Genomic DNA, 12,860 nt, shown 5'->3' with positions numbered 1-12,860 from the left:
GCCGCCATGGTCACCTGGCGAGCCTCCATCATCCGCGAGACAGTACCTGGTAGTAAATTTATCACTCTCAGAGATTGCCTACCACTGCTTGAAAATGGCCGCGAGCTCGATGACGCTTTCATTGACGATACACTTCGCTCCATGGCCAAGTACGCTGGTATCGACGTCATCGAGGCCTTTCTCAAAGATGTGGCCAAGATCAACAGCAAGGTCCCAGACGCCGATATCCAACGTTACTGCAACATTGTTCTTGATTCGAGCGTCTCAACTCTCGAGAATGTCAGTTGGTATCACTTGAGATCCATGCGAAAGATACTACAGCATCATCTGTCGGTGGCTGAGCCTGCGATCCGCGAGTACTGTCTCAAGAAGCTGGGTGCGCAACGAAAAAGCCAGAGGTTCGGAAAGGAAAAGTTCACGACGATGAGGTTGGAGACTTCGTTCTAATATCTCAAACGTTTGGAGAGGAAGTCTTACCCCTCCTTCTCCCGCACCTGGGCGGCTTCCTAAACGATCTCCCCTGGATAGTCCAACTGCTCATCCAAGTCAAAGACTCGGAGGAGTGGGCTTCAGAAACTTTCCTCCCACAACTCAGCGCCACCGCCATCGAACCCGCCATCGAGCGAGCGAAACTAGTAGTCTCTAGACCAGACATACCCGTCGGCGAAATGATCCGCGATTCCTTCCCCTTCCGCAAAAACAAAGCTCCAGTTCGCGGCACCAATGAGGGAGACCGTGGTGTCACGATGGAGGAGTTGAAGTTGCTGATCCCGCTCCTCAAACACCTAGCGCTAGATCATATTGTGGATCGGCTGGCGCAGAGGATGCTGATGGACTTTGTTGACCTCGATCTCGAGAGCTTCCGCGACGTGCTCGGCGAGGAGAAGACTGATGAGATGATTGAGAAGAAGAGGGCGATTGAAGAGGCGAAGGAGGCGAAGAAAAGGAAGGCTGCTGATGATGGTGTAAGGGGGAAGAAGAAGAAGGGAAGAGGAGGTCGGCGATGAAGATGTGATACAAGCGAAAAGATGATGAGGCAGCGAGAGGACTACGGCACAGCATAAACAGCCAGATATGCAGAGTCAGCGGCAATGTAGGCGCCAGGGTGTTCACCTTTCTCCTTGATTGAGGCGAAACAGTACTCACACGTAGTCATAGTAAATCTACAAGACTACCAGAGCAAGTGTCTACTAGCTACAAGATGTGTTTCTCGGAGCGCTGGCCACCCAAGTACCGCCAGCAACCCACATCACTTACAACCCGTACGCCGTCTCGTGTTCTCAGATCTGCAACCCATCAGTGATAAACCTCTACGACATGCCCTCCCTTCAGCGCACTGCTTTGCTCTTTTTCTCCTGCCGACTGTCCGCTAACTCCATCGCCTTACGCTTCTTCGCCAAGTACGCCGTCTTCTTCTTTGCAAGCGCATCTTGAAATTCATCAACCTTGAGCTGGTCGGACCGCGCCATCTTGTCTGTCAACTTGTCCACCATCTCACCCAGGCCCATATCCTTCAGGAGTTGAAGGAAGCGTTCCAGCTCATCTTTCGTGGCGCCCGCATTGCCGTGATTAATCTCGCGGATTGTTTGATTGAATCTGCGGTTGTTGAGATAGAAACCGTCGATCGCAGGTCCGATAACCGCGTCAGCAAACTTCGGTAGGAACGCATCGGAAGTCCAAGGTTTCGAGCTTTTGACTCGAGTCAGGAGCTTGATCAACCACGGTATGTTGCGTGCGAAAGTCCGCGCTAGCAGCGGCAGAAGCACGAGCAGGTACTCCGCGCCTAGCTTCTGTTCTAGGACTATGAAGGATCCGGCGCTGTCGTCGTAGTCGTGTGAGTGCCCCAGATCTTTCGCCTGTAGAAGTTTCTTGCAGTAGTCTTGAACTGCGGTCTCTGGTAGTGGTAGGGATGAGGTTAGTAAGGTCTTCACTGCTTCTAGGTCATCTGTGCCGAAGCTATTTGGTACTTCGACGTTGGCGCTGAGGATGATTTCGCAGTATCTTTGGACGTCGCACTCTGGTGTCCCATCTTTCAGCTCAGTCATGCGTTGCAGGTAGCGCGCGACTTCTGGAGGCGTTGCGTTTTTAAAGACTTGGTGGAGGGTGTCTTGGATGAGTTGCTCGTCTTCGAGCACCCGGCCGGCTTGCGGGATCAGAGCATAGTCATCCATTTTGCTAGTCGCCAGGACTTTCCGGATCATGGATGATCTATAAGCTGCCAACGCTTCCGGCAGCGGGATCTTGGCAGAGGCACTGGAAAATATGTCAGCAAGAACCTGTATGGATGAGATTCGAAAGCCAGCACTTACTCGTTTCCTTCATGACTAGCTTCAAAAGCGACCTTGATCTTGTTGCATACGGCAATCGTCGTTTCAAGACCGTAAGTCCCGTTCACTAGATAGCTCGCATTCTCGGGGTATTCTTTGCCCAGCGATTGGTGAAGCGAACGGCAAAGCGTCTCAGCTGTGACATCGGCTTTCATCTGGGGCTTAGAGAGCCACCAGTCGTCGAGCATCTCGACTGCTCTCCTCCAGATGTCCTGTGAGTCGTACTCCACGCTTACAGCAGTCAGACGCTCTAAAGCCTCCCCGCGTATCGCTGGGAACCTTCTGAGTGTATACCAACCGCTCTTCTCTTTGTCGTAGTATCCGTAGAATAACTCGCATATTTCCCGGATGTGCTCGTCCTCCGCCGTGTTCACATGAAGCTTACGCACGTTTTTCGTTGCCTTATCGAGCATCTGAATGATGGTCTTCGAATCAGCCTGCGGTGAGCCAAGGTCCGGGCCGTATTGCTCCCAGAGATCCTCGTTGTGGTAGACGCGCTCCTTCACCGGAATAGTCAAGCATTGTCGAACTTCGTAAGCAGTGACATTACGAGGAGGAATAATGACAAGTGCCGCCTTGTCGTGACTGTGTTATTGTTAGTAGCCATCGATGTCTCACAGCATCGCAATCATCTACGAAGTCGTCGCAACTTACAAATGCCAAAGCCCGTACTCCATCCCCGAAGCCATGCTCTTGGCCCCCTCACAAGTCTGCACGCTAGCCGTCTTATACGTAAAAGGGTCCTTCTGAATGACCTCCGAATCTAAAAAAGGTAGACAACCGGGCAAAGACTCTCCATGCACATCGACAACGTGCTCAAGCGTTAGTCTATCGATGAATATCCAGTCTTTGGGAATGTCGAATTTGGGACGGCTTCTTGTCCATTTCTCGATCTTGTTGTGTGCGATGAAGTTACAACCACCGAGCGCCTTGTCAACACGCGCGAAAAGCATCCTGAAGCCGAGTTCGTCGCATACTTCCCGGAGAGCTTTGAAGTTGGTAGAGTCTTGTTTGGTAAGGGCGCCGGGGAGGGCTTCGAGTTCGTACAAGCGGTCGAAGATGTGGACGAGTAGCTGGGGAGACTGGACACCTGCCTCAGCGTCGCCTTGCCAGTCTTGTAAAGCTCCCTTCAAGGCTTCCGCCTTAGCTTTTAGGGTAGGAAGAGCGAGCGCTGCAAGTATAGCGTCGTGGATCGTGCGATCCGGAGACACCGGTGATGTCACTGTTCTTGCGGTCGACATAACGGCGATTTGCGTTGAGAGACTCAGGTCTGTGATGAACGTGGAGCAAAAGAATCTCATCAATCGAACCCGTGGAATTTTCTCATCTGCGGCTGTTTGTTTGCTGTGCGCCAGTGACCGTGCGCTTTGTCCCTGAATGAGCCGATTGATCTAGACATTTGCCAGTGTGCATACACTTTCCCCTTGCCAAGACAATTTGCAGAGTACGTCAACGGTAAGTAAAACGTCTGAGATGATACGTGATCCATTGCATTATCCCACTTCACCGCGTATCAACATCTCACCATCATCCCAGGATACCAACATATCTCATACCAATGTGCCCCAAACGCCTTGATCGCTATGCATAACCTTATTACCAACACTAACGCCATTACCGATGCTACCACCAATAATTACATAAAGTACAGATACCATACACCGCTCGCTTGAAAGAGAACACGACGTATACGACTTTGCCCATTGCTGCTCTCTCTATGTACACACGCTATTCTACTCATCTTCCCAACAGGCCGGAAAACCAGTTGGCTAGGTTCTTTCCGCCCATGCTGGGGGTGAAGGAGAGTACACTATCCGTGTCTCTATCTCTATCGCTGTCGCTTTGTGAAAAACTGTCTGTGCTGCTACTCTCGGGCGTATGCGGGTTGGCATCTGACGTCTTCTGCGCGTTGGAATTGGTCACTCTGGGAGAGGCGCGTGGGAAAGTCATGCCGCGTGCACGTACAGGCGATGTACCTGAACTGGGTTTGTCGCGACCATGGAAACTGTGAGAAGGCTTGGGTGTGCGATATGAGTGAGAAGTTCTAGGCGTTCCACCTCGTGAGATTGCGAGTCGTGGGCCGAAATTCGAAGGAAGGATCGGCGATGGTGTGTCCGTGTCGCCGGAATAGGATGTTGGTGTAATAGATGTTGGTATATCGCGATGTATTCTTGGCATAATGCTTGGTCGCATGGGCGGATGTATATCGTCTGTCTCCGATTTCGAAGACGCGTCATCGATGTGTGTTGCGCTAGTCACGACTCTGATGGTTGAGATGAGCGGGTCTATACTCTCTGTAGAAGTAGAAGGAGACGAAGACGTGGGCGTAGACGTAGATGACGCTGCCGCTACTGGTAGGTCCAGCCCCGTAGCTGCGGCAAATCTCATTTGCATCGATAGCGGAACGCCGCCGGTCTTGACCCAGGGGCGGATTGTAAATTGTCTTTTTGGGAGATCTAAGACCACGGATCAGCTCAAATACAGACGGGAAGGCTAGGAATAGATGGCAGGCGTCTAGGCAGGACCACCTTCATCTCCCTTGGCCTCCTCTGCATTATCTGCTGGAGCTTCCGCTTCTCCGTTTTGGCCATCAGCACCGTCGCCGTTTGGTTCAGCAGCCGCGGCGGCAGCGGCAGCGGCAGCAGCTTCGGCTTCCCGCTGTTGTTTTTCTGCTTTGGCTCTTTGTCTTGCGGCTTCTCGCTCAAAGTTCTCCTTTCGTGCGCGCTCATCTTTTGCTTTGCGGAGGCGCTCTGCTTCCTCGACGCCGCCGCTCTTCTTGAGCTTGCCTTCTTCGACAAAGTTTCCAAGCTCGCGCTTGAACTCGTCATCGTTCCTCGTCTCAAGATCCCGCTGTCGCGCCTTTTCCGCTCGCTCGATGGCTTCGAGCCTGCCTTCATGGTTTGGTTGCAGGGCCTTGACTTCTCCAAGTACTCCATCGCGGGCCTGGCGTGGATCCACAACTTTGTCGAGAGCAACTGCATTGAGCATGTTACGGCCACTAGCTGAACGCATCCCCTTTCCAGACTCTTTCTCGCTTTCAAGATTCTGCTGTTTGGTCGCCTGCTCGACCAGCTCAAGTGTTTGGGCTGCTTTCTCGAGATCATCTTGCAAGTCGGCTGCGAGTTCCTCCTGCATAGTGAGCATGTCTCGCTCTTCACACACAGTCTGCAACTCCTGTTCCCAAATCTTGGTCCAGAGAGGCTTCTCCTTTGCCAGAAGATCTTGCAGCTTCTTGAGCTCGGCAGTGGCTGTCGACAGGTCCTTGGCGGTGGTTTCGAGTTGGCGGGGCAGAGGTCGCACGCCACGCAGAACGACGTCCTTTCTGAGGTCTTCAACAAGATCTTGTAGGTCATCTACCCTGTTGACAATCTTCTCCGAGTCGTCTTGCAGGCCCTTCTTGCCAGCGTTAATGTAAGCGCGACCGCTGTCTCCATCGAGTGCGGGTAAGGCAGCCTTGATAGCAGTGGACTTCACAGCACTGGCCTTTGTGCGTATGGTGGACATGCTAGCTTGTATATCCGATACAAAAGATGAGTATGTTTGTCGCATGACAGCCAAATCACGGCGTAGCGATTGTACCTCGCTTACTTGAGTGGCTGAAGTAATGTTGGCTTCGGAGGGTGTGCCTAACGGTATGGGACGAGAGGGTAGCAGGGCGGAGTTGCGAGCTGAAGAAAGAGGTGCCGCTGATATACCAGCAATCTCCTTTGTCGTTTGCTGTTGACGTTCGGCCACGCGTTGTATAGTTGCTTGCTGGTCCTCGACCACTGTCTTGATGCTCTCCACCAGTTTGCTGAGTCCGCCAAACTTATCATCGATATGGCTCTTTACTTCGTCGAGTTGCTCTACGTTCAGGACGAGTACAGACCTGTCTTTGATATCGTTAATATCCTCCAACTCGTATCGTACACCGGAAACGGGGTCCTGGATGTGGATTTCAGGCAGGTCCCCGTAACGGTGGGTATCCCAGGCGAACTTTTCGATAAAAGCGAGTTGCAGGCGGGCCGAAGAAAGCTCAGCACCATCTGTGAAGACGTATTTCTTGATCTTGCTTTTGTACTGGAGAAACAAGGTAAGCTCTTTCCCTTGTTGAGGTGACTGCTCTGGAATGAACTGAGAGGGCTGTGGAGAGGGCGTCTTGACTCTGTAGGAGCTGTTGCGGCTAGCTGTAGGCCTGGGCGGGTCTTCTTTCACCGGTGATGCGGCTCCAAGCTCAGCTGGCTCTGATAATGGACCATTAAGCGTCGCACCTAGCGAGAACTGGTCGCCTTCTGGGAATTTCGGCTGCGCGAGTTTATCGTCCGGGGTCTTCTGGACGGGACTGTCTTCAGGACCCGACTCTTTCGGTGGCAGAATGCTCGGCGTGGCGCTTTGCGAACTTTCCTCGGAAATGCGTCTCTCATTGGGCTGATCAAAGGAGAACTTTGTTTCCACAGCAGGCCTCTGTTGCGTGAGACTCTGATTTGACCGCTGGCGACTGTGCATCATGGACTGCCTGGTCCGCACTGCGTTCATGGACTCGCGTACATCCCGACCCCTATTCGGTATGGGCGAATTCTGGACAGGTGGAAGTGGTATGCCATTTGTCCCAAGATGCTTCTGGATCTGGTATGCTGAAAATCGGCGCGACGCCCTCCGCTCCAGCTCACCACCTCTCTGCAATGCCGCGAGCGCATCTTCCTGTTTCGGTGGAGGTGGAGGTGGTGGAAAGTCGACCGGGTAGTTCGGTCGCGGGGGGTCAGGTGGCTTGGGCATGGCATCGTCTGCGGGATACGGAGCAATGACAGGCATTTGCTGGGCGGTGCCACTTGAAATGGACGAGTCGGTGGATAGTTGGCTTGCGGTGGTCGAGCGGTTCGCTTTCGGGTTCGAAGGGAGGGCATCGTACTTGCTCGGAGAGGCGCGGCCGCCAGCTACCGAAGATGAGCGCGGTGGGAGGTCGGGGCCGCCAAACGACGGGCTGTCCCCTCTTGAAGGCAGTCGTGTACTTGCGGATCGCGGTTGTTGGTGCTCCTCGACATCACCACTGCTCCCAACGCTGCCCTGGCGCGGACTGCCCCCACCGTTGAGCGAGCCATCTCTTCCTGTGCGCTGCCGTAACCGCTGTTGCTTCTTCTTCAGGCCGTGCAGGAGGTTTATGATGATGTCTCGTATCCGCGGCAGGAAATTGTCGAGGCTCGCTTGCGATGCTTCCTGGCTCAGCGTCTCCTCCAGTATGCCACGCAGTAGTTCGGGAACGTTTCCGAGGTCGTTGGTGTCGACGCCAATCGCGTTGAAGGCGCGCGACGCGATGTTGAACTCATAGCCCAGACGCACGTAGACGTCCGAGACCTCGCTCTCGGTGGCGGTCCCGCGCGACCATAGTGTCAACGTCTCTGCACCGTGTTAGCACGTGTGTATGCGGGGCTGCACGCGCCGGGGACGCACCGAGGAGCTGCTTGGTGGCCACAAGCAGGTGTGTGACGGACTTTTCTATCTGCGAGAGCTGCTGCTGGGGCTGCATTGGATGCGGTGTCAGTGACGGTTGTTTGGTGTTGGGCGCGGGATGCGGAGAGAGAGAGAGAGAGAGAGCCCACGTACATTCTTGGGCGCACGGCGCGAGGACCCCTGAGACGAGCGGACAGAAGACGACTCCTCAGTCATGGTGCCGAGGGCGTGTGGCGCAGGTGTGCGGCAGCAGCAGAGTGAAGGGCCGGACTGGGAGCGCGAGGGCACGACGCTCTATCCTGGCAGTGTTGGCGACCACGTTGGGTGCACCGACGTCTGAGATGCCTGGGGCGAGCTAACACGAGAGTGGCTGGGCGGCACGTGGAGCAGTCTCACGTCCAACCTCACAGAAATTGTTTATTCCATCGTTGAGCCTCTCTACGTCATGGACGGACACGAGAGGTTGCCATGGTAGTTGGTGAAAGCCGTCTTGATGATTGCATCTCTATCTTGGGCATGCATCTGCGGTTAGCGACAGGCAAAACCATGGAACATGTGACGCCCCGTCGCTTAGGTAGGCTTCTGACGTGAGTCTGCGATGTAGCTGCAGCCCTGGAGACTACGGCCGGCATCCGGCCTCTCTTCGCGCTACCACCTCAAGCTGCTGCTGCTGGGTGGGTGGTGACTGGGGTAACCGTTGTGTGCATGCACTCTAGTACTCTAGCATGCTTGGAGCGCGACGAACAGGTGTTGCCCCGTATTTGGTGATGCAAGCTCTAGTATTGTTTACTGCAGGCGTCTCGGACAACACGAGCAGCGCAGAATGGGAGCAGAGTGAGGCGTGAGGTCTCGCCTCGGACAGCAACGCTCTTGGCTGGCAGCGCCCGTCATCGCGACAGCAACAGAGGTCAGGCAATTGTGACAGTGCCAGGTCCACATATCCGCTGCCGTCCACCCAGTGTCTCCTCTATTCATCTCGCGCACCAGCCTGTGGATTGCCTGACCGTTGCGCCCTCGTGCCGTCGTCCGAGCCTTCACGGCTACTGCCTGAGGCTGGCCTAGTTCCCGCACACCTTGCACTTGTGTTTCATCCAGGCGATCCGCTTGGCGTTGCACCTCACTCTCGACTTCTGGCTGTTCAATCGGGCACAGCCTCCTATACCAAGTCACCACCGCTCCTCCGCCGTCCGGCTGTCCACCTCGCACGCACGTCGACTCTGCGCCTGCTGCCGCATTGAGCGTCCTGCGCTACTCTCACCCTAGAGTTGGAGCTCCTTCCTCCCCCGCCCGTCGCTCCTTCTCCCGCAACCACAAACCGAACCACCGACCCACGCTACCGAGCTCGCCCGCGCCCTGCTCTCCCCATCCATGTCCACTGCCGCTGCGACTCCGAATACCTCCTCCAATGCTCTAAACCCCGCCGCCAATCCCGCCCGGCCACTGAAGATGAGCACTGCCGCCAAAGGCATCGACGCACAGCAGCGAAAGCCCGGAAGCCCCATCGACGGCGGTCAGAAGTAAGCGCCTGCCCTGCACTCCCCATAAACACGTCTCCTACACTCCTGCCCCGCGTTCCTTACATTGCAGACACATAGAGGCATGCCTCGAGTGCTCCCGCCATGCGGGATATTCTCGTGTGACGTGCGGCTGGTCACATGGAGTCACGGTGCGACTGCCCTGTCCACTCGATGGCCCTCTTCCCGTCTACTGTGCTCAATTACCTCATGTCCCAATGCTCTGTCCTCGACAACACCCTCCCCACTTGCACCTGGCGCCATGCTGACCGGGCGACTTGCAGGAAACCTCCCGCCAAAACGGCATGGACCCAGGGCACCAATCCCATCACCCAGCGACCGACTCACTCCCCCACCCCCAACGGTGCCGTAAGCTCACCTAAGCCCCCACAAGGCTCGACGGCTGCCTCCGCCGACAACGCTTCCCCAATGAGGCACCTCAGCGACCGTATGATGTACCTGCTGGCCAATCTGACGGTAAGTGACAGCTGGCTTTCTATGCGACGTGGGCGAACAGTGCTAATGACACAAACAGGGTCTTCCGGGCATTATTACGCTGAAGAATGGCGAAAAGTACTCTGGTGTCCTCTCAGGCACCTCACTCGACCCCAGCGAGCTGCGCTATGTTTTCAAGATGGTCAAGAAGCTCCTGCCCACCAGCAACGCTCAGACCAACGGCACGAGCCAGTTGTCCGACGACTACGTTGGCTCAGGCGATTACCACGTCATGTCATTTGACATGAGCGATGTGGCAGATTTCAATGTCAACAACGTTGTCCTTGACAAGTCCCAGCTCAAGAGCCAGAATGGTGTGTACTAAAATCTACATCGCCTTTATATGCCAGGCTAACAAAAAAAGGCACCGCAGGCTTCCGCACGGATACCGACATCTCTGGCAAGCTCGAACTCCGTGAGCGCAACCTTCAGAAGTGGGAACCATCCGAGGTCGATCCCAACATGACGCTCGAGTCTACCGGCCGTTCGAACGACTGGGACCAGTTCTCCGCCAACGAGCGCCTGTTCGGTGTGAAGAGCAACTACGACGAGAACATCTACACCACCACCATCAATAAGAATGACCCACAGTATGCGGAACGGCTTGCCCGTGCTGAGAAGATCGCCCGAGAGATTGAAGGTAGCAGCGCAACCAACTCGCACGTCCGTGAAGAGCGCGGAGGATACACTGCGGCCGACGACAATGGCGATGAAGAGGACAAGTACAGTGGAGTACGACGAGACCTGACAAACCTGTCAAGCGGACAGTCCAACCGGTACACCCCACCCGCACGACGTGCCCCCGCCCCTGAGGCGACGGTGCCCGGCGCGCCGGTGGACCCTGCCATTATCTCGTCTTCCGTCGCACGGCCTGCCTCGCAGTCGACACAACGTGTTGCAAGTCCCGCGGCACCAGCACCAGCAGCAGCTGCGCCTGAACCTAGCAAAACGCAAGAATCCAGCAAAGACGCACCCAAGCCTGCATCAAAACCAGTCGATGCGCACAAGGCTATTGCGGAACAGCTGCAGAAGCCAAGTAGTACGATCAAATCTGGGGTTGCTGCCATCCCTCCTAGGAAAGCTGGACGGCCACACGACGCAACTACCAACGTCGAGCACGATCTGCTTGACTCCTTCAAGCAGTTCTCGGCCGCTGAGAAACTACGGATTTCCGATCGCCAGAGGGCTTTCGCCCGCGAGAACAAGGCTGTGAAGCTCAACGATCTTAAGAAGTTCGCGCTCAACTTCAAACTGAGCACGCCGGTACCGTCAGATCTTGTGCCCATACTCGCTAAGGACGAGACAAAGCAGCAGGCTATCGTCGACAAGGCCAACAAACAAGCGCAGGAAATGAAGACTACACCTCCGAAGGCGGCCAACACCATGGCAGACCCCAAAGCTGCCGCAAGATCTGCTGTTAAGCCAGAGTCCACCCAAGCATCTCCTAGCGCCAACGCAGAACGCCAACAAAATCAACGTGCTCGACCAGGGCAACCAGCCTATGCGTCTGCTTCTATGCGGGGTTCCCACCAGAACATGAACCAGATTCCTCCTCGCAACCAAGGACTACTCAGCACTCGTCTGCAGATGAACCACCAGCAGCATAAGCAGCAAGGTGCCATGCCATACAACGGCGTTCCTCAACCGATACCAGCTCAGGATATGCGCATACCACCTACTGGTCCTTCACAGCCCTCGAGTGGTGCTCAGACGCCTTCTTCCAGCATGTCTACAAGGTTCAACGTTCGCGCCCATGAGTTCAAGCCCAACCCAGCTGCAAACACCTTCCAGCCTGGTGGAACCCCAAGCGCTACCTCCAGTCCTAGGCCAACCTCGTCTAGGCAAGAAGTCCGCAAGCCTCCTGTTACCAACTTCTTTACTGGCCCGAAGCCCACTGTTAAATCACTGGACGGACTGACGACCTTCAATGCCATCGGACGCCTTGAGAAAGAGGCGCAGTCGAACGCGAACTCGCATCACTCCGATATTGCACCTCCTTACAAGACCCCGCCTACGTGGGATTTCCCCTCTTCGAACACGAACAAGGGATATGAGCAGCTATTTGATCATGCTCCTCCAGCTGCGCCCTTATCAGTACCACAGCATGTCATGCCCAACGGCCCCATGCCTCATCAGCATCAGTTACCACCTCACCTCCAGGGCGCCCAAGGTATGTCACAAGGACCGACAGCTCAACACACCCCACGGGGACCTCCGATACAGCCGCATATCGGTCAGGACCAACATCATTTCGGAGCCCAACACATGCAATATTCGCACTCAACGTCATCAGTTCAGCCTTCACCACGCCCGATGGCGCCATACATGTATGGCGCACAGCCCCAGCCAATGCAAGGCTACCCTCCGCAAGTTCCGCAATACGGCATGAGTCCCGGCATGCAGCATGCCACCATGCGCAACCCACAAGGTGGTCAATTCATGAACGGCCCTGGGCCGGCGATGGGGGGCCAGATGATGACGAATCAGCCTTCAAATGGGCCCTTTATGGGAATGCCAGGTAATCCACAGATGCAGATGTACTCTCCCGCTCCCGCTCCTGCGTATCCTCAGTACCCGGCTCACATGCCTCCGGGCGCCAACGGATTCCCTAGCCCCAGGCCAGGTGCACCAATGATGAGCCATCAAGGATCGCAACAAGGCCACCACCAGCAGCAACCCCCTATGATGTACATGCAGCCTGGTGCACCAGCTCCTCAGATGTACCAAATGCAGCCAGGAGCCAGTAAGTACACGTTCATCGTTATTTATGCAATGGTCGACTAACATCACTCTAGTGGCTCCAATGCGAGGACCTTTCCAGCAACAATACCAAGGTGGTCACTACGGCTCACCACAACAACATCACCAGTTCCCCCAGCAACATCGTGGTACACCCAGCGGAAGTTACTCGCAGCCTATGATGCCGCAGCACTCATCGGGTCCCCAAGCTCCACCCACTGGCCCCGCTAATCATGCACCGGACGGCAACGCTGAGCCCAAATGAGAATCTTCAAACCAGGTTCACCGCAAACAAGCGGCGTCCGCAGCGTCTGCTGCCTGACCTTCATTACATGCTCTCTTTGCCTGTTTTACCAGA

General features: G+C 55.3%; 4 protein-coding genes across 4 annotated transcripts; 2 read left to right on the top strand and 2 right to left on the bottom strand.

Annotated features, from left to right (window-relative positions):
* Window positions 1-6: 6 nt before the first annotated feature.
* Window positions 7-1,007, top strand: J4E79_006540 (uncharacterized protein; the record flags this gene model as incomplete). Its single annotated transcript, XM_049355410.1, has 2 exons — window positions 7-376; window positions 397-1,007. The coding sequence occupies 2 exons, from the start codon at window positions 7-9 to the stop codon at window positions 1,005-1,007; spliced, it is 981 nt and encodes a 326-aa protein (XP_049210083.1).
* A 321-nt stretch (window positions 1,008-1,328) lies between these two features.
* On the bottom strand, window positions 1,329-3,568 carry J4E79_006539 (uncharacterized protein; the record flags this gene model as incomplete). The annotated part of the gene is made up of 3 exons (XM_049355409.1): window positions 1,329-2,253; window positions 2,310-2,912; window positions 2,982-3,568. The coding sequence occupies 3 exons, from the start codon at window positions 3,566-3,568 to the stop codon at window positions 1,329-1,331; spliced, it is 2,115 nt and encodes a 704-aa protein (XP_049210082.1).
* A 1,273-nt stretch (window positions 3,569-4,841) lies between these two features.
* J4E79_006538 (uncharacterized protein) lies at window positions 4,842-7,970 on the bottom strand (the record flags this gene model as incomplete). The annotated part of the gene is made up of 3 exons (XM_049355408.1): window positions 4,842-7,702; window positions 7,755-7,824; window positions 7,908-7,970. The coding sequence occupies 3 exons, from the start codon at window positions 7,968-7,970 to the stop codon at window positions 4,842-4,844; spliced, it is 2,994 nt and encodes a 997-aa protein (XP_049210081.1).
* A 1,152-nt stretch (window positions 7,971-9,122) lies between these two features.
* Window positions 9,123-12,767, top strand: J4E79_006537 (uncharacterized protein; the record flags this gene model as incomplete). The annotated part of the gene is made up of 5 exons (XM_049355407.1): window positions 9,123-9,271; window positions 9,553-9,745; window positions 9,804-10,077; window positions 10,128-12,506; window positions 12,559-12,767. 5 exons carry the CDS (start codon window positions 9,123-9,125, stop codon window positions 12,765-12,767), a joined length of 3,204 nt encoding a protein of 1,067 aa, XP_049210080.1.
* Window positions 12,768-12,860: the final 93 nt, after the last annotated feature.

Source organism: Alternaria viburni, assembly GCF_023758015.1.
Source record: "Alternaria viburni strain BMP 2772 chromosome Unknown scaffold_13, whole genome shotgun sequence".
In the NCBI taxonomy this organism is placed as follows: domain Eukaryota; kingdom Fungi; phylum Ascomycota; class Dothideomycetes; order Pleosporales; family Pleosporaceae; genus Alternaria; species Alternaria viburni.
Note: the sequence above shows the minus strand (reverse complement) of the source record. Positions and strands in the feature narration are given on the sequence as shown.